The 24,120-nt window shown below is 50.7% G+C and overlaps 1 protein-coding gene across 1 annotated transcript in view; it reads left to right on the forward strand.

Moving 5' to 3' along the window:
• Positions 1-6,266: 6,266 nt before the first annotated feature.
• The window catches only part of ESRRB (estrogen related receptor beta), a 165,262-nt gene continuing 147,408 nt past the window's right edge, over positions 6,267-24,120 (forward strand). Inside the window, exon 1 of the mRNA XM_011219082.3 lies at positions 6,267-6,368. Coding sequence (XP_011217384.3) covers positions 6,367-6,368 — 2 coding nt within the window. The 5' untranslated portion in view covers positions 6,267-6,366. The remainder of the gene's footprint in view (positions 6,369-24,120) is intronic.

Below are 24,120 nucleotides of genomic sequence, written 5' to 3' on the forward strand. Positions count from 1 at the left end.
CTCCAAGAAACTCCCTCGTGCGGCTTAACTGATTTAGAGAAAGAGGGTGATCTTTGTTGTTGTCACGTATCCCTTGGCTGGTTTCTTCACCCCTGTCCCATCTGTCGGGGGGCTGTTGTGACTTAACCAGTGGAAAATCACTTCGTAAAGTTCTACAAAAATATACAGGGGATTTTTTTTTCTATCCCAAAGACTAAAACTTTTTTTGATGGAGGGCAGGGCTTGGATTACAGCCAAGGGGAGATAGTGCCAACTTATCATATGTAAAAAGGAGAAATGGAATAACCAAAAATATGAAAGAGAGTTCACACCACTGCATTATTCTACCAATGTTTGTGTTTAGACACTCTTAACCTTTAAGTCTTAGGGCTTTCCTACAGATTTACATTAGTTGGCTGGCTCCCAGCTTGCATCGCCATATTTGGCACGACCCCCACCCTGTAATACATCAGTTGGAATGCTTTGGGATGTAAGCAATGGAAACATAACTAATAGTGATGTAAGGAGTACACAAAGGCATCATGTCCTACCACAGGAAGTGTACGGTTGCAGGGTTGGTTCTAGTTCAGCAACCCACCAACGCCATCAAGGACCCGTGCCTCTTCCCTTCCGGTGCTCCGCCATCCTCTGCATTCCGGCTTTTCTCCTCCAAGTTTCTTTTTTCATAGTTACCGGGTGGTTTCTATAGCTCTTTCCCCATGTCTCTCTTTCTCTGTCATGGAGAACAACCTTGCCCAAATACCCTTCTCTCCCGACAGACTGCCGGTTAAGTCTCGCTGTCTGACCAGGGCACATGGCAACGTCTAACTGTAAAGAAGGCTGAGAGACAAGTGGGCCTTCCCAGCCTCTAGAGCTTGTGATGGGCCCAGGAAATGCAGTGGGGAGACTGTAGGGTAGACAACCGATACTATGTGCCAAACTTGCTCAAGCACGCCTTCTATGTTCCCTTCTCCCAAGTCCCTTTCAGCTCAGGGTACCTGGCCGGGAGAGGGCCTGTGCCTTCATACGCCCATGCAGTTGTCATCTGCATGGTTCTAGGGAGGTCCTGGGGGCCGCCACATGAACCGTGCTTTCTGGAGTCGTATAGTGCACAACCTCCTTCACCAGCAGCCCTCTGGACCTCTTCTCTCTCATCCTATACTCATCTCTTACCTCACTCTTCACGCTCTCACTTTATATTTCCTAATTTGTTAGCTTTCATTTATTCACTGATGAACACTTTATTGGTCATCTAATACCTGCCAGGATAGGCATCGGCTGGTAGTGGGATGGAGGTTGACAAAAACATGAAAAAAGCACGTCCTCATTCTCCAGGAGTGACATCCCAGAGATAGAGATGATATGAGGGCCAACATGCATAGTACTGTGTGACAAGTGCCATCGCGGAGTGTGTCACACAGCCCTGAAGAGTACAGGGGAAGGTGTGGCTGAAGTAGGGAAAGGCTTCAGAGGAGGTGACAATGGAATTGGGTCATGATGTCCAAATGGTATGTTCAAGGCAGTGGTATGGAAGAGACTGCAATGTTGCCAAGGAAAAGGCTCCACGTGGCAGGGAAGGGTGAGAGGGGTGACCAGGAATATAGGCAAGAGCAGACTTCTTAACTATAAGCTAGAGCCAGGCATTGGATTTTATGCCATGGAACAGAGAGAGCAATGAGAGTTGGGGGTGGGGGTGTCATAGCCAAGACGGTTAAACAGTGAGTAGGAGCACAGGCTTTCAGCTCAGGCAGATGTGGGTCCAAATCCTGACTCCACCACTAACCCACTGCCGGGTCTTGGGCAGGTCACTTCACCTCTCTGACTGCCAGCTTCCTGGATGATGAATGGGGAAAAAGAATCCTTGCCCAGGAGAGTAGCTGTAAGGATTAAATAAGGCAGCGTAGATCAGGGGCCTTACACAGACTCTAGCACATGGTGGGGGGTCAGTACAACATGACTTACCTCCATTCTGACTGCCTCATTGTAGCACGAGGCAAACACGGGAGAAGTCGGCACACGACTTGTAGGTGGCTCAGATGAGCCGTTCTGTCGGCAGTGGGCGAGCCCCGCAGACAGGGCCACTGTGGGCAGGGAGCACACGGGAAGGGCATCACCTTCGAGCTGGACCATGAAGAATGAGTAGAAAGTAGGTGAGAGAGCAGGCAGGCAGTAGAGCTAGGAATGTACCCAGCAGGGACAGCTGGTTTATGGGGCGCTGTGCAGGCTGATTGGGCAGTAGGTGGGGTCTCTTGGGGTAAAGGGATGGAAGAAATCAGGCTTGGGGTTCTGGGGCTTTTGATTTGTTGACTTGGCCCTCCTTAGGTCTCCTATTAGTCCCCTGTTCTGGCATCTTTCCTTCCTCTAAGAAGAGTATAGTCTCCTCCCCTAGTGGGGCTGGGGGTGGGTTGAGCACATGTCACACTGCGGGAGCTGGCACATTCTGGCAAAGTGGGTTCCTGGTTGGGGGAGGGTGGTATTTGCTGCAGTGGGAACACCAGCTTTCGGGCCCATCCACCTAGAATGAGGTCGGGCTGCCCCTGCCACCTCCTCTTCCCATGCAAGATGTCAGCACCTTTGAGCCATGTTCCTCCCTCCCCAATCCCTATAGAATGCCCTCCAGAGGGAAGAGCCAGGAGTGTCCCTGACTCCAGCTGGCCCTTGTGTGTAAAGCCAGTGCCCACGATGGCCACTTTCAGGTCTCCCGTGTCCTGGCAGGAGATGATTAATGGCCTAGCGGCATCAATGTGTTGTATTTAGTTCTCTGCCCAAGCAGATAGATTCTTCTTTCCAGATAAAATGAATGCAGGCCCTTCCTGGGCTGCGTGCAGGTCCCTGCCCACCCCTCCTGGTTGCAGTCTGGTAGAGAACTCTGAAAGGTAAATGAGTTGATAAGCTGGTGGGGGCAGGGACGGCTGTACCTTCAGGGGCCCTTGTAAACAGTGTAAAGTCACCTTGCTGTGTGGGACTAATGACGCTGCCGCAAGCCCAGTGGAGGCCTGTGGCACCATGCCAGTGCAGGAGCTGGTGTCCCTATAGCAGGGAGAGGGGCTGTCAGGCTTCACCTACCCAGGCCTGTCTTTTCCAAGCGACACTCACTCAGCTGTGTGCCAGACTGGGTACAAGACCTCCTGAACTTTCTGTTGCCTCGTCTGTAGAAGGGGATGTCATGGATGAATTGTGTCCCCCCCCACACCACCAAAGGATGTTGAAATCCTAACCCCCAGTACCTGTGAATGTGAACTTACTTGGAAATAGGGTCTCTGCAGATGATCAACTTAAAAAAAGATCGTTAGGCTATCGGCCCTAATCCAATACGACTGTGTTCTTATAAAAAGAAGACATTTGGACGCAAAGACACACAGGGAGAATGCCATGTGAAGTTGAAGGGTGGAGATTGGAAGATGCTTCTATAAGTCAAGGGATACCAGTTTCCTAGAAAACCACCCAAAACTTGGAGAGCAGCCTAGAACAGATTCTCCCTCATTCCCTCAGATGGAACCAACCCAACCCTGCCAACATCTTGGGCTTCTAGCTTCCAGAAGTGGGAGAAAATACATTTCTGTCGTTCTTGGTACTTAGTTATGGCAGTCTTAGCAAACTAACACAGGGGAATGAGAATCTTCCCCAAGGGTCGACGGTACTGACATAACCAGGAAACCCATGCAAAGCAGCTGGCACATAGTGGGCAGTCACAAATAGTCATCGAGTCTCGAGGCCAGGAGGCTTGAGCTCTGGAGGGAGAACCAAAGCTAGCTCCAGTAATGTGGCTAAGGTGGGCAGTGGGCGGAGGGTGACACACCTGAGAATGAGTGCAGCGGCATGGACGGGGGCTGGTGATGCTATCTGGAGTATTTACTAGAACCCTCCACGTGCCAGGCACTGTTCTGAGCATCGCTTTACATGGAGTCATTTTATCCTCCTGGTAGTCTTGGGAGGTAGCCCCTTGGAATCTCCACATTGTAGCTCGGCAAATGGCAGCACAGAGACGTTAAGGGATTTTACTAGCTTCCTAACAGTTGGTGGAAGGAGCAAGATTCCAACCCAGGACCAGGGAAATGTGTCTATGTTCCCCTGTGCTCCCAGCGGCCCAGGGGGCCTGGCCCTGGAAGCTCCTGAAATCAAAGGCCTGTCTTCTCCCAAGATGATGACCAGCATTTCAAGGGAGGCCTGTGTGATCCGAGGGATGCCCACTGGATAGCAGCTGGTCCCCCGCAGACTCCCAGGGCCACGTACAGGGAGCAGATACCAAGGCTTCATTCAGTTGAAAGAGTTGTGACTGAAACTCTGGAGTAATTCAGAGATTGGCTTGGAGGGAAAAAGCCAACACCGAGGTCCCACCTCGCTTTCTAAGGAGGGTGACTTCCAGAAGTGGCTTGGTTCAACCCATTCGCTGAGCGCTCACTGCAGACTAGATGCCGTGCCTCCAGGAGAGGCCTCAGCCATGGAGAGGAAGACCCATGTGTGATTTCTGCCCGAGGTCAGGGAGGGTCAGCTGGAGAATTTGAGGAGAAAGCAAATAATGAAGGAAGTCCCCAGTTTACCTCAGACGTGAAAGGTTTTCCCCTAATAGGAGCCTGGTGGTGACTGTGCGCTGAAGAGTCTACCACCCCAGTCATGGCCTGGAACTTCTCCGGAGCCCTGAAGCCTCACCTCCAATTCTCTGCCTTCCTAAGGACACCCTCATAAAACGGACATGCTGGAGTGTCTTAGTTCAAAGTACTAAGGTGGGTATCTTAGACATCACACATTCATGCACTCCATCCATTCATTCATTCAGTCAGTCAGTCAGTCCATACTAAGGAAGGTCTTACTATGTGTCAGGCACCATGGCAGCACTTGAGGACTAATGATGAATAAGACAAACACATGGTCTTTCCCCTTCTTGGAGCTTATCTTCCAATGGCAGTCTCCTCGTGGGCATGTTCGAGGTCCTACATATTAAGTAGGCTTTGACCTCAACAGCTTGGTGCCACCCATCCTCAGTTTCTGTTAACTTGGACAGGATAAAGGATCAGATCTCACATGAAGAGGAAATTCAACTTTATTTTCCAAAAAATGGGGATCAGAAAGTGTCTGTTTCTTACCACACTGGTAAGGGGCTTGTCCCATGACCCCTCTGGAAGGGGGAACCTCACCTGAAATTTCAGCTACGTCAATGTGCCCAAGTAAGCCGATCATCCAGGCAGATGACCCTCGAGTGACCCAAGCAAGTGGGTCTGCACGTGACAGGATGGAAGTCCGTCAGGTGATGGGGAGCTCACCTGGTTCATTGTTGGAGAAGCCCACACTTCTGTAACCATGACTCCTCCACCTTCTGGAAGCTTTGCCCCATGGCCCGGCTCCTACCATTGGGCTGGCCTGCCCCAGAGAAGCCCCCCCGCCTTTGCAGGACTCTGACAGAATTTTGTTTCTTAAAAGACCCTTCCGGATCTCAAAGAGTGGGGTTCATCTCCCCAAGGAGAAACTTTTTTCAGTGTTTTCTCCTAGGAAATCTTTCTGGAAAAAGCAAACGCCAATACCCCCAACCAAGGCCTTTCAACCTTGGGCAATTCTTCTGTCAGGAATGCCATTCCTTGCCCTTTTAAAAACCCATTATGTGCTGAAACTTGGCCCGCTGGGCCCTGCCCACCCGGCACAGGTGACTCCTGACTCTGTCCCAACCCTGCATCTGCACACCGTCCCTCACCCTCCGGGGGCCTTCTGCAAGTCCCCCCAGAAGCCAGTCTGGCTGCTGAGCTAGGAAAACTCTATCTGTTCCCTCCCTTCCTCCTGATCTGGCAGCAGGAACGGAAACTTTCGTGGAAAGCACTTGCACTGACGAAAGCTCCCACGTTGGGACTTTGACTCGGGCCCTGACAGGGCCAGGGGCTCAGGATGGGGCCTCTCCTTCCTGGGGTCAGGACCTGCCACCTGGCTCCTCCCCTTGCTCCCCCTGCCGACCACCATTCCTCAGCTCCCCCCATGACCCCAAGGGACTGCTCCACCCCTAGAGAAGTAACTTTCACACTTTCCCCCTTTGTGAGTCCTCCCCCATTTCTGCCTCCCTTTTACTGTCTATTTTCCTTCCCTGCTTTCCAGTGCCCATCGGTGGCTGCAAAATCTGCATGGGGCTCGGCAGAGCTGAATGCCCAGGGCTTTTTGCTGTTTTGTTTAAGACCTGGTTATGGTTGTGGGATTTTTTTTTTTTTTGTCAGCTGCCTGTTATATCAATCACGGAGTCGGAATCTATTTATAGGTTGGGAGTACTGTGTCCTTAGTCACAAAGAGACACAGACAGGGGACTGTCAGCTGGTGCCGCAGGAGCTGAGCACCGAGTCATCAGCAAGTGGAAACACCTGAGGGGTAGCCTGTCCCCCGCCAGCCCCTGTCCTCTGCCCGGCCCCAAGCATGTAAGTACCGTAACTTCTCCCTTCCCTCTGCCCCAGCGCTGCCCCGCGCCGTCCTGTCCTTCTCCCTACACAACCCCCTTCTCTCTCTCCTTCTCACTGTCCCTCTCTCTCTCCCTCTCTCTCTCTTTTTATGGATAAAAATATCTCCCCGTGCCTGCTCTTTCATTCTGGTTTTCGGCGCTGGAAAGCATCTCTGCGTGGCCGGAGGTGGGGGGGGGGGACTGTTGCCTTTCGCAGACCGTCACAGGAAGGTCAGAGGGAGCGGGAATGGCTGGGTGGGACTGCTACCCAAACTCATTCGGAATCCGTAGGTTCCCTTTTATTTTTATTTGTTTTCACCGAGAAAAAGTAAGTAAATCAAAAGGGCAAGGGAAAGTTTACACGCGGCTCGGCGGGGTGGTTATGTCTCCCAGCATGAAAACTTTTATTTGCTGGCAGCTCCGAGCGTTGGGTGAGCTGAGAAGGTTACAGAGGGAAAACCCAGTTCACACAGGACAGGTGATGATGGAGGGCTCCCGGCAGGTTCAGGGGGACTCAGAGCAGTTCCAGTGACTAGCTTTTCTAGAGCACCTCAAAGGAAAAGGACTTTTTCCTTTCTTTCTTTCTTTTTTCTTTCTTTCTTTCTTTTTCTTTTTTTTTTTTCTTTCTTTCTTTTTTTTTTTTTTTTTTTTCTTTCTTTTTTTTTTTTTTGTTCCACGGAGGGAGTTTGCTTTGTGGAGTCCAGAGGAGAGCTCATGATTTGTCTTGCCTTACAGGCTTTTGTTGGCTCACACATTTGGTGTCTTTTCTTCATCCTGAAAGGGGAGCTTGGTGGGGGTGGGGCGGAAGAGTCTCTGAAAAGACCGAAGCCAGGTGTGGCTTTCTGTAGAAGCCTGCTGCTCTGATCCTTCCCCCAAAGCGAGAAAGTTAGTATCACGATTCTTGTCAAGGTGCTGCTTGTTTCAGATAGCCCAGGCGCGAGCTCTGTGAGCACATCCGTGGCTCCCAGAGATGACAGTCCCCAGACGCTGTCAGATGTCCACAGGGCCCACATGCCACAAGCTTCCTGTGGAAGATTTGGGACTTTAGTTTTTGGATAATGCAGAGTATTAACTAAAAATCCTGCACTTGGGGGGGGGGGTTTGCTCTATATTGTTTACAAAGGAATAGTAGTCCTAAATTTTGGGGGGAAAATGTGATAATGTTTCATGTATATTATATACAACTTTTAAAATGAGTGGTCTAATAATGCCTGGGTTTCTACTTACTAATACAGTGGTTACCATATACCATATTCCTAAGGACTATTTCTTGATTTGTTTGGAAAAATAATATCTTAACAAAAAAATAATCTTTCCAACAATTTAAAAGCATTAAACAGAGCAGATGAGTCTGGATTATTTTTGATGAAAACAAAACAGTTTTAACAACAAACTTAATTTGGTGAAAGTTAAGTAATAGGAACACACATATGTTTAGAGAGCCTATTTGATCTTGTTTCCTTCGGACCTTTCTGAAACTACTTCTTTTGGTTCTCTACTCCCCACTGTATTTTATTTAGGGTTATTACTGTCTTTAACCATTCATTTATTATTTTGGAAGGGGAAATGGGGATCAGGAAGGAATAAGAAATTTAGAAGGACAAGTTCACATGTGCGGGTAGTAAGACCACATGTATTGGTGGGAAAATTCAGAATAAAGAGTTTGGTGTAAAATGGGGCGGGGGGGGGTGCTTGTCACTATTAAAAAACCTAGTGTGGAAGGTAAAGCCCAGAAATCAAGAAAAAAAATAAACAGGAGTTGAACATACTCTATCCGTAGCGTGATTACTTTTCTCTAGTCCAAGGCCTCCATTTTGATAAACATGTCCTGCTAGGGTTCCCCACAATAATGCTGAAGTGAGATTTGGTGGGTTGTTGTTAATTAAGGCTCAAGCAAATCAAGAGATTGAGATGTCGCGTTCAGAAATCGCCGCGGTCGGCTGCTTGCACAACTGAACTTCTAGCTGAGGACTCTTCAGATCTCAAAGGCATTTTAGAGAAAGTGTGACATTTTGTCATCTTTTAACGCAAGAGCAAACCATGCCCTCCCTCCTCAACACGCACACGGAAGCCTGCTGGCCCACGATTACATGCAGCAGGAGGGCCCCGCGTTTCTGAACAAGGGCTGTGTTCTCATTAGCAGGAGCAGTTGAGAGAGAACGTTTGCTGGAACATTTAGGCAAGAACCGCTCCTCCCTTTGGCTACTTGTGGATGCTTTCAGGGGCGATGGAAGCTCTGTTTGGCAGTGTGATGGAGGGCCTCCCTTTCACCCTCAAGTTCAGGATATCGTTTTTCCCTTTGGGCTTAGTTCTTAGAAGCAGTTGGGGGAAACTTCAATGCATTTCGCTAAGGCAGCCTCTGATTACTTAGTTTCTGCTTCAATAACGATTAATTTTATGTGGACCGAGCTCCCGTCAAACTCATTTTTTTTTCCACACTGATTTCTTAAATGCAATTGGTCACGGGGCTGTCTGTGACTTTGTGTCTGCAAAATCGAACCCATTCCATCTTTGTCGTTGTTTTATTTCTCTGAATGTAAGCGTGCAGTTGCCTGTGTGCGTGCACTGTTGTTTTATGTACCCCCCCGCTTTGAGCACATGGAAACCCAGCCCGACCTCCTCTCCCAAACTGGGGACAGTGGGGCCAATGAGCAGGTGCTTTGGAATACAGCAAGCTCAGGTGCTGGACCATCAATCTCCAGGAAGAAGGAATCACAAATACCTGGAAAGCGCTCCCCTAATTCAAACGATTTCACATAGCTGAGGCCTCTCCAAATACCCCGTAAATAAGAGATGGCAGCTGGCAGGATTTTTAACCCAAAGACCATGCACCGCCCTTTCTCCCCATCCCTTCATTTCTACAGTGTATCTGTCCATCTTTTTCTTATCTCTATTTTTACATTTCATTACCCTCCTGCTCTCTCTCTCCCTCCCTCCTCCCTTCCCTCCCCCCTTCTCGCCTTCCCTGAAAAACACATTTCTATCTGGCACAGAAAATAAACTCAGATTGTGGGTAGTTATGTTAATCTAATTCAATCCTCAGCGGGTTAAGAGTGAAATTCTAATAGTGGAGCTGTTGAGGGCTTTTTTGTTAATGGCTTGGGGATTACATTGAGTTAAAGGCTCATTTCCTAATCAAACAGAGAGGGAGAGAGTGACTCCGAATATTTATGAGTCTCCCAGTGAGAGTTTAAACATTCAACTCCAAAAGCAGGGTTTCTGCAGGAGGAAAGAGTTAAAACCCCTCAGGGCTGCTGGGGAAAAAAATTAAACCAGTTAAGCCATCAGCATTTTCGGGCTTGCTGTACAACTTGAGTAAAGTGGAAGATGGGGAGAGAGAGGCGAATCGGTCCACAAAGCGAGAATGGAAACTGCGGCAGGAGCGCTGAAGCCAGAGTCAGCTGATGTATTCAGAAAAAAAGGCCCTAGCAGCACAGCAGATGTGGCTTCTCTGGTCACAAGGGTCTGGAGGGGATGTGTGCCTCCAACTCCCCAAACCAATTCTCCTCCTCCAGTCCAGAGGTGAGAACATGGAGACAGGAGTATGGCTCAATTTTCNGGGGGGGGGGGGGGGGCAGGTGGACAGGATTCTCCCCCACTTCGGTCCTGCGGCTGAAGTGCTGTGGGCTGTCTCCCTTTCTGGAGCAAATTCACATCTCCACCAGCCCCTCTTTTCCCCATTGCCCTGTGATGGGGTCCGAGTCCTTGGTCCCCCTGCCCTGCTGTCTGTGTATGAGGACCTCAAAGCCCATCTGGTTCAGTGTGCCCAGGAGAAAGCAGGTAGAGATCTCCCTGATCTTCAGCCAGAGGAGGCGGGGAGCAACCTGGTCAAGGTTGAGCAATGTCAAGGCAAAGCTGAGCTCAGGAGTCTAAGTCCTCCACAAACGTTCTGGCCTCTCTCTCTGGGGTAGAGTGGAGGAGAGGGGAAAGTCAGAGCCAGATGGCTGCCCGAACGTGCTGCCTCTCCTGGAGTGTGGTCTCCTGCTTGGGAAGCAAAGACAAGAATTCCTCATAAAGGAGGATTCGCAGTGCTCTGTGGACACTTGCCCTTCTTTCCTGCCACCAGTCAAGTGAGCAGTTTCTAGTCCTTTCACTTGGGCCTATTTTCCTGCTTCATGAGCTCAGCAGAGGCTCCAAACAGCTGACTTGCTGTCGTGGAGACCTCTGGCTTTTCGTTCTCCCCAGGCACTGTTCTTTCTCTTAGTGCTTCATTCTCAGTGGCCCGTGAGTCCTCTTGCACTTGCCCTTCCTCATGTCAAGATGGCATTTATAGGGGCGCCTGGGTGGCTCAGTCAGTTAAGCGTCTGCCTTCGGCTTAGGTCATGATCCCAGGGTCCTGGGATTGAGCCGAGTGGGGAACCTGCTTCTCGCACTGCCTGTGGCTCCCCCTGCTTTCTCTCTCTCTGTCAAATAAATAAATAAAATCTTAAAAAAAAAAAAGATAGCATTTATAGCACATGTACACCCGCTCTGCTGTGAAGCCTTCCTTATGTGGTTGGCATCCCCCTCTTCTTAGAGCCCCCAACAGATCTCCCTCCAGTATTGCATTAGTCCCTATGGTGTGATTGTTTGTGGGTTTCCCTTGTGGGTTGCACCACACATTCCCCAAGGGCAAGGACAATGTTCCATTCCCTTTCATAGTGCAGCTGATGGTTCCTGCCCCTTCCCTGCCATGTGCCTCTCGTGGACGGCACCAAGCTGTGGTCAAGAGCACACACTCTGAGCAGGCTTTGAACCTTGGCACGACCTCTTCTCAGCTCCAAGACTTGAGCTAATTAATCCCTTCAGGCCTTAGTTTTCCCATCTGCTAACTGGGCATAATTACAGAGCCGACCTTACAGGGTTGTCATAGCACTAAAGACAGGCTCCCACACTGCCCACTCAGGAGCTATGATGTCATCAGCTTGAGCTGCTATGACAAAGTACCATAGCCAGGGGGCCTAAGCCAGGGGGCTTAAAGGACAGAAATGTATTTCTCACAGTTCTGGAGCCTGGAAGTCCAAAATCAGGGTGCTCACGCAGTCAGGTGCAGGAAGGACCCTCTTTATGTGCCGATGGCCGCATTTCTCCTTCATCTTCCCATGGAGGAGAGAGCAAGAGTGCTGATCTCTTCCTCTTCTTAGAAGGACACGAATCCCATCATGGGGGCCCCACCCTCATGACCTCATTTAAACCTAATTACCTTCCAAATGCCCCACCTCCTAATATCATCACATTAGACCTCAGAACTTCAACACAGGAATTTTGAGGGAATAAAAAGTTTGTAACAGGCCATTTTCCTGAATGTTGGCGAGCAGAAGCCTGGCTCAGCAAGACTTCCGGCCTCATCCACCAATGAACTATCCCATTAGGAAACCGGGGATCGAGGCCTATTAGGACACCCCCCCACACATACACGGACACACACCCTGCCACCACCACCACCAATCTGAAAAGAACTTAGGGCTTTCAAACCACTGTGGGAGCAGAGGATGGGAACTGGGCTTTGGACAGCAGTCCTAAGTGAGGAGAAACAGTTTGCTCAGATCTCTTGGCCCTGGCTCACCTTCCGACAGGCAGTTTTGTACAGGTCACCCCTGCGCCCCTCTCCACCCTGCGTTCACAGAAGGCAGTTTGGGCTCTACCCACGGAGCAGGCCAGGTCAGTCCTGGCTGTGGAGCCAGCAGGGCTATGCTCTCGGGGCAGAAGGTGCCTTCTCTGTCCTCCTCTCTCTCAACATGATCACTCGACAAGTGAATCCCAGAGCCAAGGGGGCCTCCCCGCAGTTCCTAAAGAGGTGTCCTCTCATGGATGTCCCCAGTCCTCAACACCCCTTCTGTGTCTCTGTGTTGGGACTTCCTACGCTGCGAGGCAAAGAGCCCTGCTCCTTTTCTTTCCCCACTGATAAGCCACGTATTTCCTGATTGAAGCAGGGATCCAGAATGTGAATCCCAGGACCACCCAAACTTACAGAGTGCCCATATTGTTCTCACTGCCCCCCAACTCTCCCTCCTAGATGTGGGGGTACCACTGCTAAACCCTGGAATTCTCACTGCAACCCCTTTGCCTCCTTACTATGCAACTTTGAAATTGCCCAGTGCCTAACGCAGTGCCTGGCACTTAGCGTGTGTTCCATCAGCACGTGCAAAGTGAGTTGCATGGAGTTGCTTCTCTCGAGGGGCACCTCTGACCCCTTCATTGTGGTTGGAGTGATCGGGAATTGTGTATGTCCAGCTGCCTTAACTACATTCGCCTGTGACCCGTGGATCGTGGTCCTTGCCCCAGCCCCTCTCCCTCTCCCCTCTGTCCCTCCTGCTTTCATGTTCCTCTGGCCAGACCAAAAAAAAAAAAAAAAAGAGGTGTGTCTTTTATCAAGATGTGCACAAACCTTCCTAGGAATTTTGTTCTAGTCTGTAAAGAAGCTGTGTAAGCCAATGTCAAATGGAATTACTAAACTGCTATCTCTCCTGTGACTGTTTTCCTTGTTTGTCATGCCCTGTCTTCTGCCCTTTCTGGGCTGTACTTACCTGCCTCTTCTGGCTGCTCATACTCTGTGGGGCCCTTGTTCCCTTCCCGCTGTAACCACGCTCGTCCCGCGTGGTACACATAAGAGGGAGACCTTCCTTCTGAAGTGTTCCAGAGTGTCTGCTTCCATTAGCACAGACAAGGCTTTTGAAAGGTGGCAAGAGAGGAACATCATCTTAGGCACCAGATTCTTCCCAGCAGAGTATTTCTGCGCTCTTTTGGAAGGCAGTGGATAAAAACTCAGACTGCTAAGGGTTAAATGATAGCAATGAAAAGTCTAGGCATCTCCTGGGGGCTGGTGGCTGGCTGAGACAATTGATTAGCTTGGCTTAGTGATCTTTCCAGCAATATTCAGGAGTGAAATTATTGCTGATTAGGCCGTGTGTGAGTGAGTGAGTGTGTGTGTGTGTGTGTGTGTGTGTGTGTTAGGGTTCATGTCAGTGATGGGGTAGGATAAGACCTGAGAAAGAAATGTCATAGATCGTTTGCTCCTCAGCCAGCCCCAGAGCTGACCTATCACTCCATGTATGTCTGCAGTTGCGCAAATAGGTACAAGTCAGCTGGGGAGGGGCAGCTCCTTGCAAATCTAGAATTATTTTGAAATAAAAAGTTAAAAAACAAAGTCAGTTGGAGGGAGGTGGAATGTTGAGGGCTGCTTGTACCTGCAGCTTCTTTGGGCCGAGGGGCAGATGGGTGCCGTGGACAGAGGCAGGGACCAGGTGGGCCCAGCCCACTTCCGACCGCAGACCAGTGATAAAGAAGGTACCCAGGCTCTCAAGGCCTCGGTTCCCTGATCAGAGAATGGTGGGTTGGAGGAGGCCTCTAAGACCCTCCCACTTTAAAGTTGACATTTAAAACTGTTGTTCATGACGGAGCTGACACGTTGTGCTTCTAACTGAACCAATAACCACAGGTCGGCCAGCCTGTGTCCCTTTACTGCAAGGCCACGGGCCCATGGCTCTTCTCTGGCTTCGTGCCTTGATTGTCCTCGCTCCATCCCTATTCTCTATCATTTTCCTCAGTTTGTTCTTTCTCCTCAGCTCCCCCGTCTGTAAGTGCATCGGGGCGGTGAGTAGAAAACTGGTCAGGCCCACTTGCTCCGCAGCACCCTATATAAAGTCTGCGTTCTTAATTTTGTTTTTAATTTGTAGACACTATTGTTTCATACTTCGAACATTCTGCCTACATCCTGCCCCCACAGTCCGCCCCAGAAGTTGCGCCTAGGTGTCCACCGTCTGGAGAAGCCCCGCACCGGGGTGCTTGCTCCTCAGGCTTTGCTCAAAGTCCTTGCGCAGCCTCCGAAGAGAGGAGCGTGCCTGGGTTTGGAAGATGGTCCCCAGTCAGGGCAACCTCAGCAAGTACCCAGCCCCTTCCTGCCTTCATTTCTTCACCTACGGAAAAGGGGGAAGAACCCTGCTCCGAGTGCCTCACGAGATTGGCGTGAAGCTAAAATAAGAAACAGAGCACAAGCATTCCTTTGAAATGGGAAGTGCTCACCAGTCTTAGAGCACTCCCCTGAGGCGGTCTCCACGAAGTGGTTGGGGTGGTGACTTTAGAGCCACACCGGACTCACGTCCACCCTGTGCTGGCTGTGACCTTGAGCAAGCTCCCCGGCCTCTCCACTCCACACCTGTCTTCCTCATCTGTATAATGGGCATGACGAGAGCACCTTCCCCGTGGTGTCGTTGTGAAGATTAAAAAGGTGCACACAGAGGCCCTCGGAGCGGTGGCTCCTAGCTGACAAGCTCTCAGAGCCGCCGTTGTTGTCGATGATGATGATGATGATGATGGCATTTTGGCCCTGGCAATCATCTTCCAGGGCCACGTGCCAAAAAGGCCAACAGGAGGGACGTTTCAAAGTGCCCACATTCCTCCCCCAGGCGGCTTACAGATACAGCAGAAGGTGCTCCTCCAGAGATGGATTAGAGACACGCCTGGGTCCTCCACAATTCCCCACACTCTCATATCCCAGAACCAAGTGAGCATCCTCCCCGTGCCTGCCTGGGTCTAGGGAGATCTGGCCAAGCCTCCCAGCCCTCATGGAGATCTGCTCTCCATAGTCTCGTATTGTCCAGGCATGAAAGTTGGAAATGGTTTAGACGGTCATATGTGTCCGTAAGTGTTGTAGAGTCACTGGAGTGTAGTTTGTGCATGGGGAGAATTCCTCCTCCCCATACAGTGTGACTAAGCAAGGATGGCTTGTTTCCACATATTTGATGGTGCATCTTTAGGGATACTCATCGAGGAAAGAAGAATGCGAGTAGGTAAGGACGATTTCTGCTGTCTCCAAGGCGGTCTGATTAGTATATTTCAAGGGACTTGTAGAAGTGACGTCACACCCTTAGGGGAAAATTCTGAATCCAGACTTGTGACCAGCTTGTGTTTTTGTGCACACGTGTACACATTAAGGGTATTGTGGTCAGCCATCCATGACTCTCTTCTTTCCCCATCTCGGGCTGAGAGTAATCTTGAAGGAACATGTAATTACTATTTACTCTAGGGCACTCAACTGAGAACACCCTCTTGTAATGACTCTTGAGTTAATTCTGCCTTCAGACGCCCATCTGCTCTTGCTCCTTTGGAAACCAGTGGGAACCAAGCACCACTTTTTAGCCCAGGGGAAAAGATCACGAGATGGATATTAGTCCCTGTAAGTTCAGGCTTTACTCTTGGGCAACAGAAATATGGTGCAGAAATTTCTTATGCAGAATTTTCACCCAGATTTCTGCACTTAGTGATAGAAGCTTCAAAGCAGAAGCAGCAGCTCATCTAATGAGCAGTCTTGGTGGATTTGAGCAGTCAGCAGCATTGATGAGGGAAGGGCATCCAGAAAGATTCTAGAGACAGAACTGCAGCATTTATATAAAGTTTTAAAACATGCAGAGATGCTCTGCATTGCCTAGGGGTCAGACAACAACATGTGTGAGAATAAGAAACACCAGCTCCAGGAGAGGAGAGATACGGGCCTATTCGAGTATGTTCTCTATACCCGTTTGCCAAGTGCACGTCCTTGCTTTGGCTTCCTTAGGTTCCTCTCTTGCCTTCTTTCTCCATTTATTTTTGGGGACAAATTTGCCTAATCAATGAAGGTGGGGAGTGGGGGCAGAGGGAAGGCAAGTGAATGCATTATAATGAAATCTGTGGAATCTATTTGCTAAAAATATCAGAAATATTACCTTGAAATATGACACTCTACTGATGCAGTTGGACACTGTCGTGGAGGTTACCACACTGTTTATGTTTATGGAAACAAAACTGACTTTTATGGCAGTGTATTGAGCAAGCCTTTAGATGAACTTCCAGAAGGCCCCGTTCTAATCCTAGCTCTCACACGGCCTGATAACTTTGTACAAGTCACTTGATCTCCTTCTGCCTCTGTTTCTTTACCTCTAAAAGGAATGGGTAGGCTCGCTGACCTCTTCCAGGTGCCAGACTTCTTCTGTGCCCCACCCAGGCCGTGATCATCTTGTACCCTCACCATTTGCATGGTGGTTTCCCCTCCAGAATTAAGGCTCTCTGGGCAGGGACTGGTGGTCCCATTCCCCAGTGCGGTGCCTAGGCAGGAGTCCCTCAACATGCCTTTGAATGTTCTAATGAAATAAAGGATAGGAGCAACTGCCAGCCCCCACCCTCCAACCCAGTATCAGCTTGGCTGTTTCAGAAATGCTGCTGGCCTGGCTGATTATCCTGAATGGCTCCAGTGTTTACTGTCTGTGTCCCCCTCACTGGTTGTTCATGCCTCCATGGTGTGAATTGGAAAATCCTTTTGCAATATGTAGATTGAGCTGCCTAAAACCAACCCACTGAAAACATCTTTTAGGAAGGATGTTATTTCCCAACTGCCACATCTAGTTCTCTATTTGACCATGCTACTGTCTGTTTCTGTTCTTTTCCCCCCTCTCTCCATCATATTCTATTAATTTAAAAATATTACATTTGGAGGCTTGCTAAATAAAGAGACCTCGGAGCACAAAGTGTCCTTATCTATTTTCTGGGTCCCTATGTGCTTCCCTGTAAAGATTTCTTTCTTATTTTTTACTAAATGGCCTTGATTTTTATCATTAATCGCTGTGTGGCAATTCTTTGTACTGCATCTTACTTACTTCTAGAATATTCTCACATAAGTCCTTACCTCTACTTTGACTGATCCCCTGTGCCACTTCTCACTTCTGTCTTTGCCATTTCATAAACTTAGAAAGGGATTCCTTTATATGTTGGACCCTTGATCCTGGGTCTTTCCTAGCCCTCCACCAAAATTTCCCAGAACGGCTCTTACAATCGGACTTTCACAGCCCAGGTGGTCTTGGGTCTCTGTCATTTCCATACTGAGCCTGGGGACATGCTTTGTTCTCTGCCGCCTAAAACCTCCTATTTCCTTCAACCAGCACCTTTCACACTGCGGATGAACCACATTAGGAATTGAAAGCCTTAAAAATTCTTCAGTATCTCTCTCTTTTGCCCTCTGTTGTGAAAGATTCCACTTTTCTCCCCTGACAATAATCTCAGCCCACGTTAACTGTACCGTTACCTGATACCTAAGCGTGACATTTCCTCAAGACATTGCTTCTTTGTGTTTCAGTGCTTCATGACTTTTTATTGTTAAATAATATTCCATGATATAAAGACAAAACATGTTTTGCTTGTAATTTTTTAGAACATTTTTATTTTGGACGTATAGTTGACGTCCGATGTAGTGTTGGTCTCAGATGCACGATACCGTGATTCGACAATTCTCTGCATTGTGCGGTGCTCACCACGCTCTGGGTAGCTACCATCTGTCACCGCACAACATCGTTACAGCAGTACTGACTGCGTTCCCACTGCTGTAATTTCAACTCCGTCACTTGTTTAGTTTATAACCGGAAGTTGGTACCTCTTAATCCCCTTCACCTATTCACCCATCCCCCACTCCCCTCCCCTCCCCTCCAGCAGCCACCAGTTTCTCTCTGCATTTATAAGTTGGCTTCTGTTTTGTTTGTCTCTTCATTTGTTTTGTTTTTTAGATTTGACATGGGAGTGAAATCATATGGTATTTGTCCTTATCTGTATTTACTCGGCATAATACCCAACTCAAGACAATTCCTTATTGTTGCATTTTACATTGTTGCTTAGTGCTTGCCGAGTTTCTGGATGTTTTCATGTGTCCTACCTCTGTGACTACTACTCTTCTGAGTGTGGAAAAAGGAAAGAGACATGTATCAATGTTGTGTTATGTGCTGGGTACTTTACACAGTTTACCTTCAGTGATCCTTATAACGACCAAAGAATATAAGTATTATTATTATTATTATTATTATTATTATTATTCCCATTTTACAGAAAAGGAAACAGAACAGAGGTTACGGACCTTGCGGAAGGTCACCCAGGTGGTAGGTAGTATGGTCTGACATCATCTTCTGCGATATACTACCGAGCTAAGTGCAAGAAGGCAACCAATAAAAACCACACCAGCACTCTTTGGTAGCGTGTACATAAACATTGAACCTGGCCCAACATTTCCCGCCCTTCACAGACCATAGGAGAGCTCCTACAGCTCTCGCTTCCATCTGCCAAGTCCCTTGTAAGTGTTACCACACAATCACTTCCATCCAGTGAGCCCTCTGTTAACGATCCTTGCCACCGCTAACCGTCTGGCGCCTCCTGAATAAATGCTTAAAATTCTCTCCAGAGGAACTGGCAAACCGTATTGGTAAAATGGAGACCCAACCTGGGGCTAGAACAGGTAGACTTTATGAGCTCCCGGGATGCAGGGTCCCTTGTTCAGAAAGCACGTCCCTGTTTTCTCCTGCTTTATGATGGCTGCTCCTTCCTGTTCCCTCGTTCCCTCTTCTGACGGCCGATCCTCCCTTCAGTCAGCCTGTAGCAGGGTTCTTGTTCTCTTTGTTTCCGATTTTGTCTTTCCCCATCAACCATAATCTACCACATGGTTTTCTTATTGAGGGAGCAAGGCGAGGAAGGGGGTCTCTTGCCAATGCCACCATCGCCGACGGCTGGACTCCTTACCCAATGTCCTGACGTTTGTCTCCTCTCCATCCACCCATCTGGGCTCTTGAGATGCTAATCACATCCCTGAGGACAGTTATACTATTTCCCCACCTTGGATGGAAGCCAGCATGCACTCACTGTTCAAGAGTGTTTGTCATGTCGCTGTCCATGACCTTCCCTGGGTACAGGTTCATCAGGTTTCCGCCTTTCTTCTGGCTTCCCTGTCTCTTAAGGGGCCCTCACAGCCTGCATCTGCCTCCTGATGACGGGGGGGTGGGGGCAGCTGGGGGCACTGGGTGGATGTTTGATCGTCACTGGTGTGATTCCCAGTGTCTCCTCTTCCCCTCCTGTCCCTGAGCCACCACGTGGCACTAACAACCTCTGTCAGGTCATTGAAGTTCCTTACACAATTTAGTGGGGANTGCTGGGGTCGGGGCTCTGAGGGCATGCTGGTCTGGTGAGTCCAGGTTGCCACCGTCATCCCTGTCCCTGACGGTTTGATGCTTCTCCCAGAGTAGGCTCCTCACCTTCCGGAAGCCCCTCCTGGTGTCCACCCACCAGTAACGCACAGCCATCAAGCTCCCTGCCCCAGCCCTACGCCAAACCACACCCGCTCTGTGTTCTTGTAAGACACCTCCTCTTTGCGGCCGTCCTTGTGATCTAGAGCCCAAGAAAACACGNGGTGGATGTTTGATCGTCACTGGTGTGATTCCCAGTGTCTCCTCTTCCCCTCCTGTCCCTGAGCCACCACGTGGCACTAACAACCTCTGTCAGGTCATTGAAGTTCCTTACACAATTTAGTGGGGAAATTTTCTGTCTCTGAAGTACTCACATTCCTTGGGGACTTTGTTTCCCACCACGTCTGAGGTTCTTAGGGTCTCCAGTCTCCCATTTCTCATTTTGTGGGGAGAATATGAAAGCTCTCCAGTGTGGGCGGGGAGGCTTGTCTAATGTGACTATGGTTGGTCTCAGTGGAGGCCACTGGGTCCGCAGAGGCATGGGATAGGGTATTAGGGTGACCTGTAGGATCTGTTGGTTTCCTGAGTCATGGCCTTGACCCAGGCTCTGGTTCTCCAGATTGGAGTGACTCAGAGGAGACCAGTGTTTCCCTAGTCCTGGGGCCTTTGCAGATCAGAAGCTGACATGTCCCCCAGATTCGGTGAGTCTGGTGCTTAATCTTTGCCTTTCCATCTGATGGGCATGCAAGTGTTCCTGCTAGATGGTTTTAGCATTTCTCTTGTTTGTGTGTTCGATCCTGGCTGTTTGGGGGAGACCCCTGAGAGTTGGGGAAGGGAGTTGCCCTGGTCAGTGTTCCTGGAAGCAGAGCCTGAAACGGGGATTCTGGGCAAGAGGTGTATTGAGGGACTACTGTCTGGAAAAACAGGAGAGCAAGGGGAGAGAGATTGGGTGGGGGAGGGGGCTAAGGAAGGACAGAGATTCCCACAGGGAGCTCTGGAACATAAAGGCCACCACAGATTTGTCCCACTTTGATGTGGGACAAGCATACTGGCCAGCTCTACCCCCATATCCATCATTCATTGGCTGTGAACTGCCCTAAGCAGGGAGAATAACCTCCCAGGCTCTTCTGGACCACGGGGGCTCCCACTGGTCAAGGAAATTTCTCAGGAGCAGGCTGGGCCCTTCAGAGCTGGGGATGGGTACACTGGTGGCAGAGCACTACCGACACCTACAACACAGAGATCATATGAGGCAGGGTCCTGGTGTGGGCTTCTGTCTCTCCATCTCCATGTGAGCCACTCTGGAATTTGATGATGAGCTCCCATCACTCTCTTCCCCGGGATGGAAGAGCCATTATAAAGCACCAGGGCCCTGGGCGCTGAAGATGGCAGGTGACAAAGACAGGGACTCCGAAGATGCCAGTGCCCAGAGACTGCATTGTTGCATCTGAGGGCCACAGCAAACCCCGCGGGGCTCAGTATCTCCAATTTATAGCTGAAGGAACAGAGGCTCCCCCATCAGCCTGCCTGGGGCCACTGCCTGCCTACAGAATAGTACACAGGAGTTTTGAACTCAAGCCTGGTTGCCCCTCTAACTCCATGGCATCTTAGCACAAAACCAGTAGGGCGTGGGTGCTCAATTCTGGGACTGCTGGGGTCGGGGCTCTGAGGGCATGCTGGTCTGGTGAGTCCAGGTTGCCACCGTCATCCCTGTCCCTGACGGTTTGATGCTTCTCCCAGAGTAGGCTCCTCACCTTCCGGAAGCCCCTCCTGGCGTCCACCCACCAGTAACGCACAGCCATCAAGCTCCCTGCCCCAGCCCTACGCCAAACCACACCCGCTCTGTGTTCTTGTAAGACACCTCCTCTTTGCGGCCGTCCTTNGGCCCTGGGCGCTGAAGATGGCAGGTGACAAAGACAGGGACTCCGAAGATGCCAGTGCCCAGAGACTGCATTATTGCATCTGAGGGCCATAGCAAACCCCGCGGGGCTCAGTATCTCCAATTTATAGCTGAAGGAACAGGGGCTCCCCCATCAGCCTGCCTGGGGCCACTGCCTGCCTACAGAATAGTACACAGGAGTTTTGAACTCAAGCCTGGTTGCCCCTCTAACTCCATGGCATCTTAGCACAAAACCAGTAGGGCGTGGGTGCTCAATTCTGGGACTGCTGGGGTCGGGGCTCTGAGGGCATGCTGGTCTGGTGAGTCCAGGTTGCCACCGTCATCCCTGTCCCTGACGGTTTGATGCTTCTCCCAGAGTAGGCTCCTCACCTTCCGGAAGCCCCTCCTGGCGTCCACCCACCAGTAACGCACAGCCATCAAGCTCCCTGCCCCAGCCCTACGCCAAACCACACCCGCTCTGTGTTCTTGTAAGACACCTCCTCTTTGCGGCCGTCCTTGTGATCTAGAGCCCAAGAAAACACGCCCCCGTCCTGCATGTCCAGCGTCCATCGATGACTCCCACGAGGTACCCAGACACCCGAAGCACAGAGCCGTTCCCATCCATGCCATGGGAATGTGCAGTGGCTCGGCAAGCCAGCCGCTCAGGACCTCCTCACACACCCACAGAGCTGTCCTCAACACCTGCTCCGTGCTCTGCGCTGTCCAAACGAACTGAAAAGTGACTTCAAGGCACCCTGCTGTCCCCGTGCTGAAGGAACACACACGTGCACACAGGGACCCTGTGGCCTAATGCCAGCGTAGGGGAGGACACACGTGTTGACTTTGGACTAGTTCAGATCCAGGTTCCGGGTCTGTTACTTACCCACGTTATGGGCCCGAGACATGAATCTGCCGCTTTGCACTCCGTTTTCTCTCGTGTGCAGAAGAGATGGGCACATCCAGGCTCCGGGAGTGTTGTGAGAAGTAGGTGAGGGGAGGCGGGGGGCAGCANTCCGTTTTCTCTCGTGTGCAGAAGAGATGGGCACATCCAGGCTCCGGGAGTGTTGTGAGAAGTAGGTGAGGGAGGCAGGGGGCAGCCNGCCACTGCCTGCCTACAGAATAGTACACAGGAGTTTTGAACTCAAGCCTGGTTGCCCCTCTAACTCCATGGCATCTTAGCACAAAACCAGTAGGGCGTGGGTGCTCAATTCTGGGACTGCTGGGGTCGGGGCTCTGAGGGCATGCTGGTCTGGTGAGTCCAGGTTGCCACCGTCATCCCTGTCCCTGACAGTTTGATGCTTCTCCCAGAGTAGGCTCCTCACCTTCCGGAAGCCCCTCCTGGCGTCCACCCACCGGTAACGCACAGCCATCAAGCTCCCTGCCCCAGCCCTACGCCAAACCACACCCGCTCTGTGTTCTTGTAAGACACCTCCTCTTTGCGGCCGTCCTTGTGATCTAGAGCCCAAGAAAACACGCCCCCGTCCTGCATGTCCAGCGTCCATCGATGACTCCCACGAGGTACCCAGACACCCGAAGCACAGAGCCGTTCCCATCCATGCCATGGGAATGTGCAGTGGCTCGGCAAGCCAGCCGCTCAGGACCTCCTCACACACCCACAGAGCTGTCCTCAACACCTGCTCCGTGCTCTGCGCTGTCCAAACGAACTGAAAAGTGACTTCAAGGCACCCTGCTGTCCCCGTGCTGAAGGAACACACACGTGCACACAGGGACCCTGTGGCCTAATGCCAGCGTAGGGGAGGACACACGTGTTGACTTTGGACTAGTTCAGATCCAGGTTCCGGGTCTATTACTTACCCACGTTATGGGCCCGAGACATGAATCTGCCGCTTTGCACTCCGTTTTCTCTCGTGTGCAGAAGAGATGGGCACATCCAGGCTCCGGGAGTGTTGTGAGAAGTAGGTGAGGGAGGCAGGGGGCAGCCCAAGCTCGGGGCTGGGCTCGGGAACTCTGCTCTCCTTGTGACAAGGTGGCTAGAACTCAGGGAAAAGCAGTGCCATCGAATATTTAGGGACACAAACTCGGGGAGGGGGGCGGGTTCTGCTGGTGACAAGATTCAGGCTAGTTTAAAATGTTGCTGACTCAAGAATTTGACGGTTGCCGTGGGAAGAGGGTGGGAACGAGGTTTGCTTTAGAAGACGTTCGGTGCCACAGAACTGTCCACTCCTCTGCATTCAGGACCCCAGGACACTCTGGAAAGCCACGCTGCTTTCTTCTCTGGCTGTGGCATGCACAGAGTGGGGAAGAAAGCACCTTCCTGACAGCAGCTTTTCCCAGTGTCTGGCACGTATGCTTCCCTAGGTAGAGGGAGGCTCTGGGGTGCCCAGGCCACCATCTGCTGGAGCCGCATGCCTGGGCCCGACACCAGCCCAGCCTCCAGGAGGACCCCATCCCTAGCTTTTGGCAGCTGCCTGGGCCCGGGGAGCCCAGGCCTAGGCTGGATGACCTCGCAGCTGTGCCTTCAGCCCCTCGGGGGCTTGTGTTCCTGTCTCTCTCAGGGCCCCATCCCGGCTGCCGGGCAGAGGGCCCACTGTCCTTCAACACCAGAGGCTCACATTGCTGGCCTGTGCCAGCAGTTGGCAAAGGATTTTCAACCAAGGGGCCCCATGTCTCTTGCAGCCGTGGCCGCCTGCTTGTCCCACCAGAGGCATGGACCCCAAGTGGGGGTGGGGCTTTGCCAGCTTTTCCATTTCTCTTTGACAGGTCTGGAAACTCCTTGAAAGATATCTGGTTTCACATGAGTCAAGGGGGAAAATCATGCAGGTGGCTCTGAAAACAGAGACACTTGTTAAATTGTACAGAAAAGATATTGACACTGAGCAAGGTATGAATTTTCTACCCTGACTCTATGGAAGAGTATATATGACTTACGATGAGGGGGAGGAGAG

The sequence above is a fragment of the Ailuropoda melanoleuca genome, chromosome 14, assembly GCF_002007445.2.
Source record: "Ailuropoda melanoleuca isolate Jingjing chromosome 14, ASM200744v2, whole genome shotgun sequence".
Taxonomy (NCBI): Eukaryota; Metazoa; Chordata; class Mammalia; order Carnivora; family Ursidae; genus Ailuropoda; species Ailuropoda melanoleuca.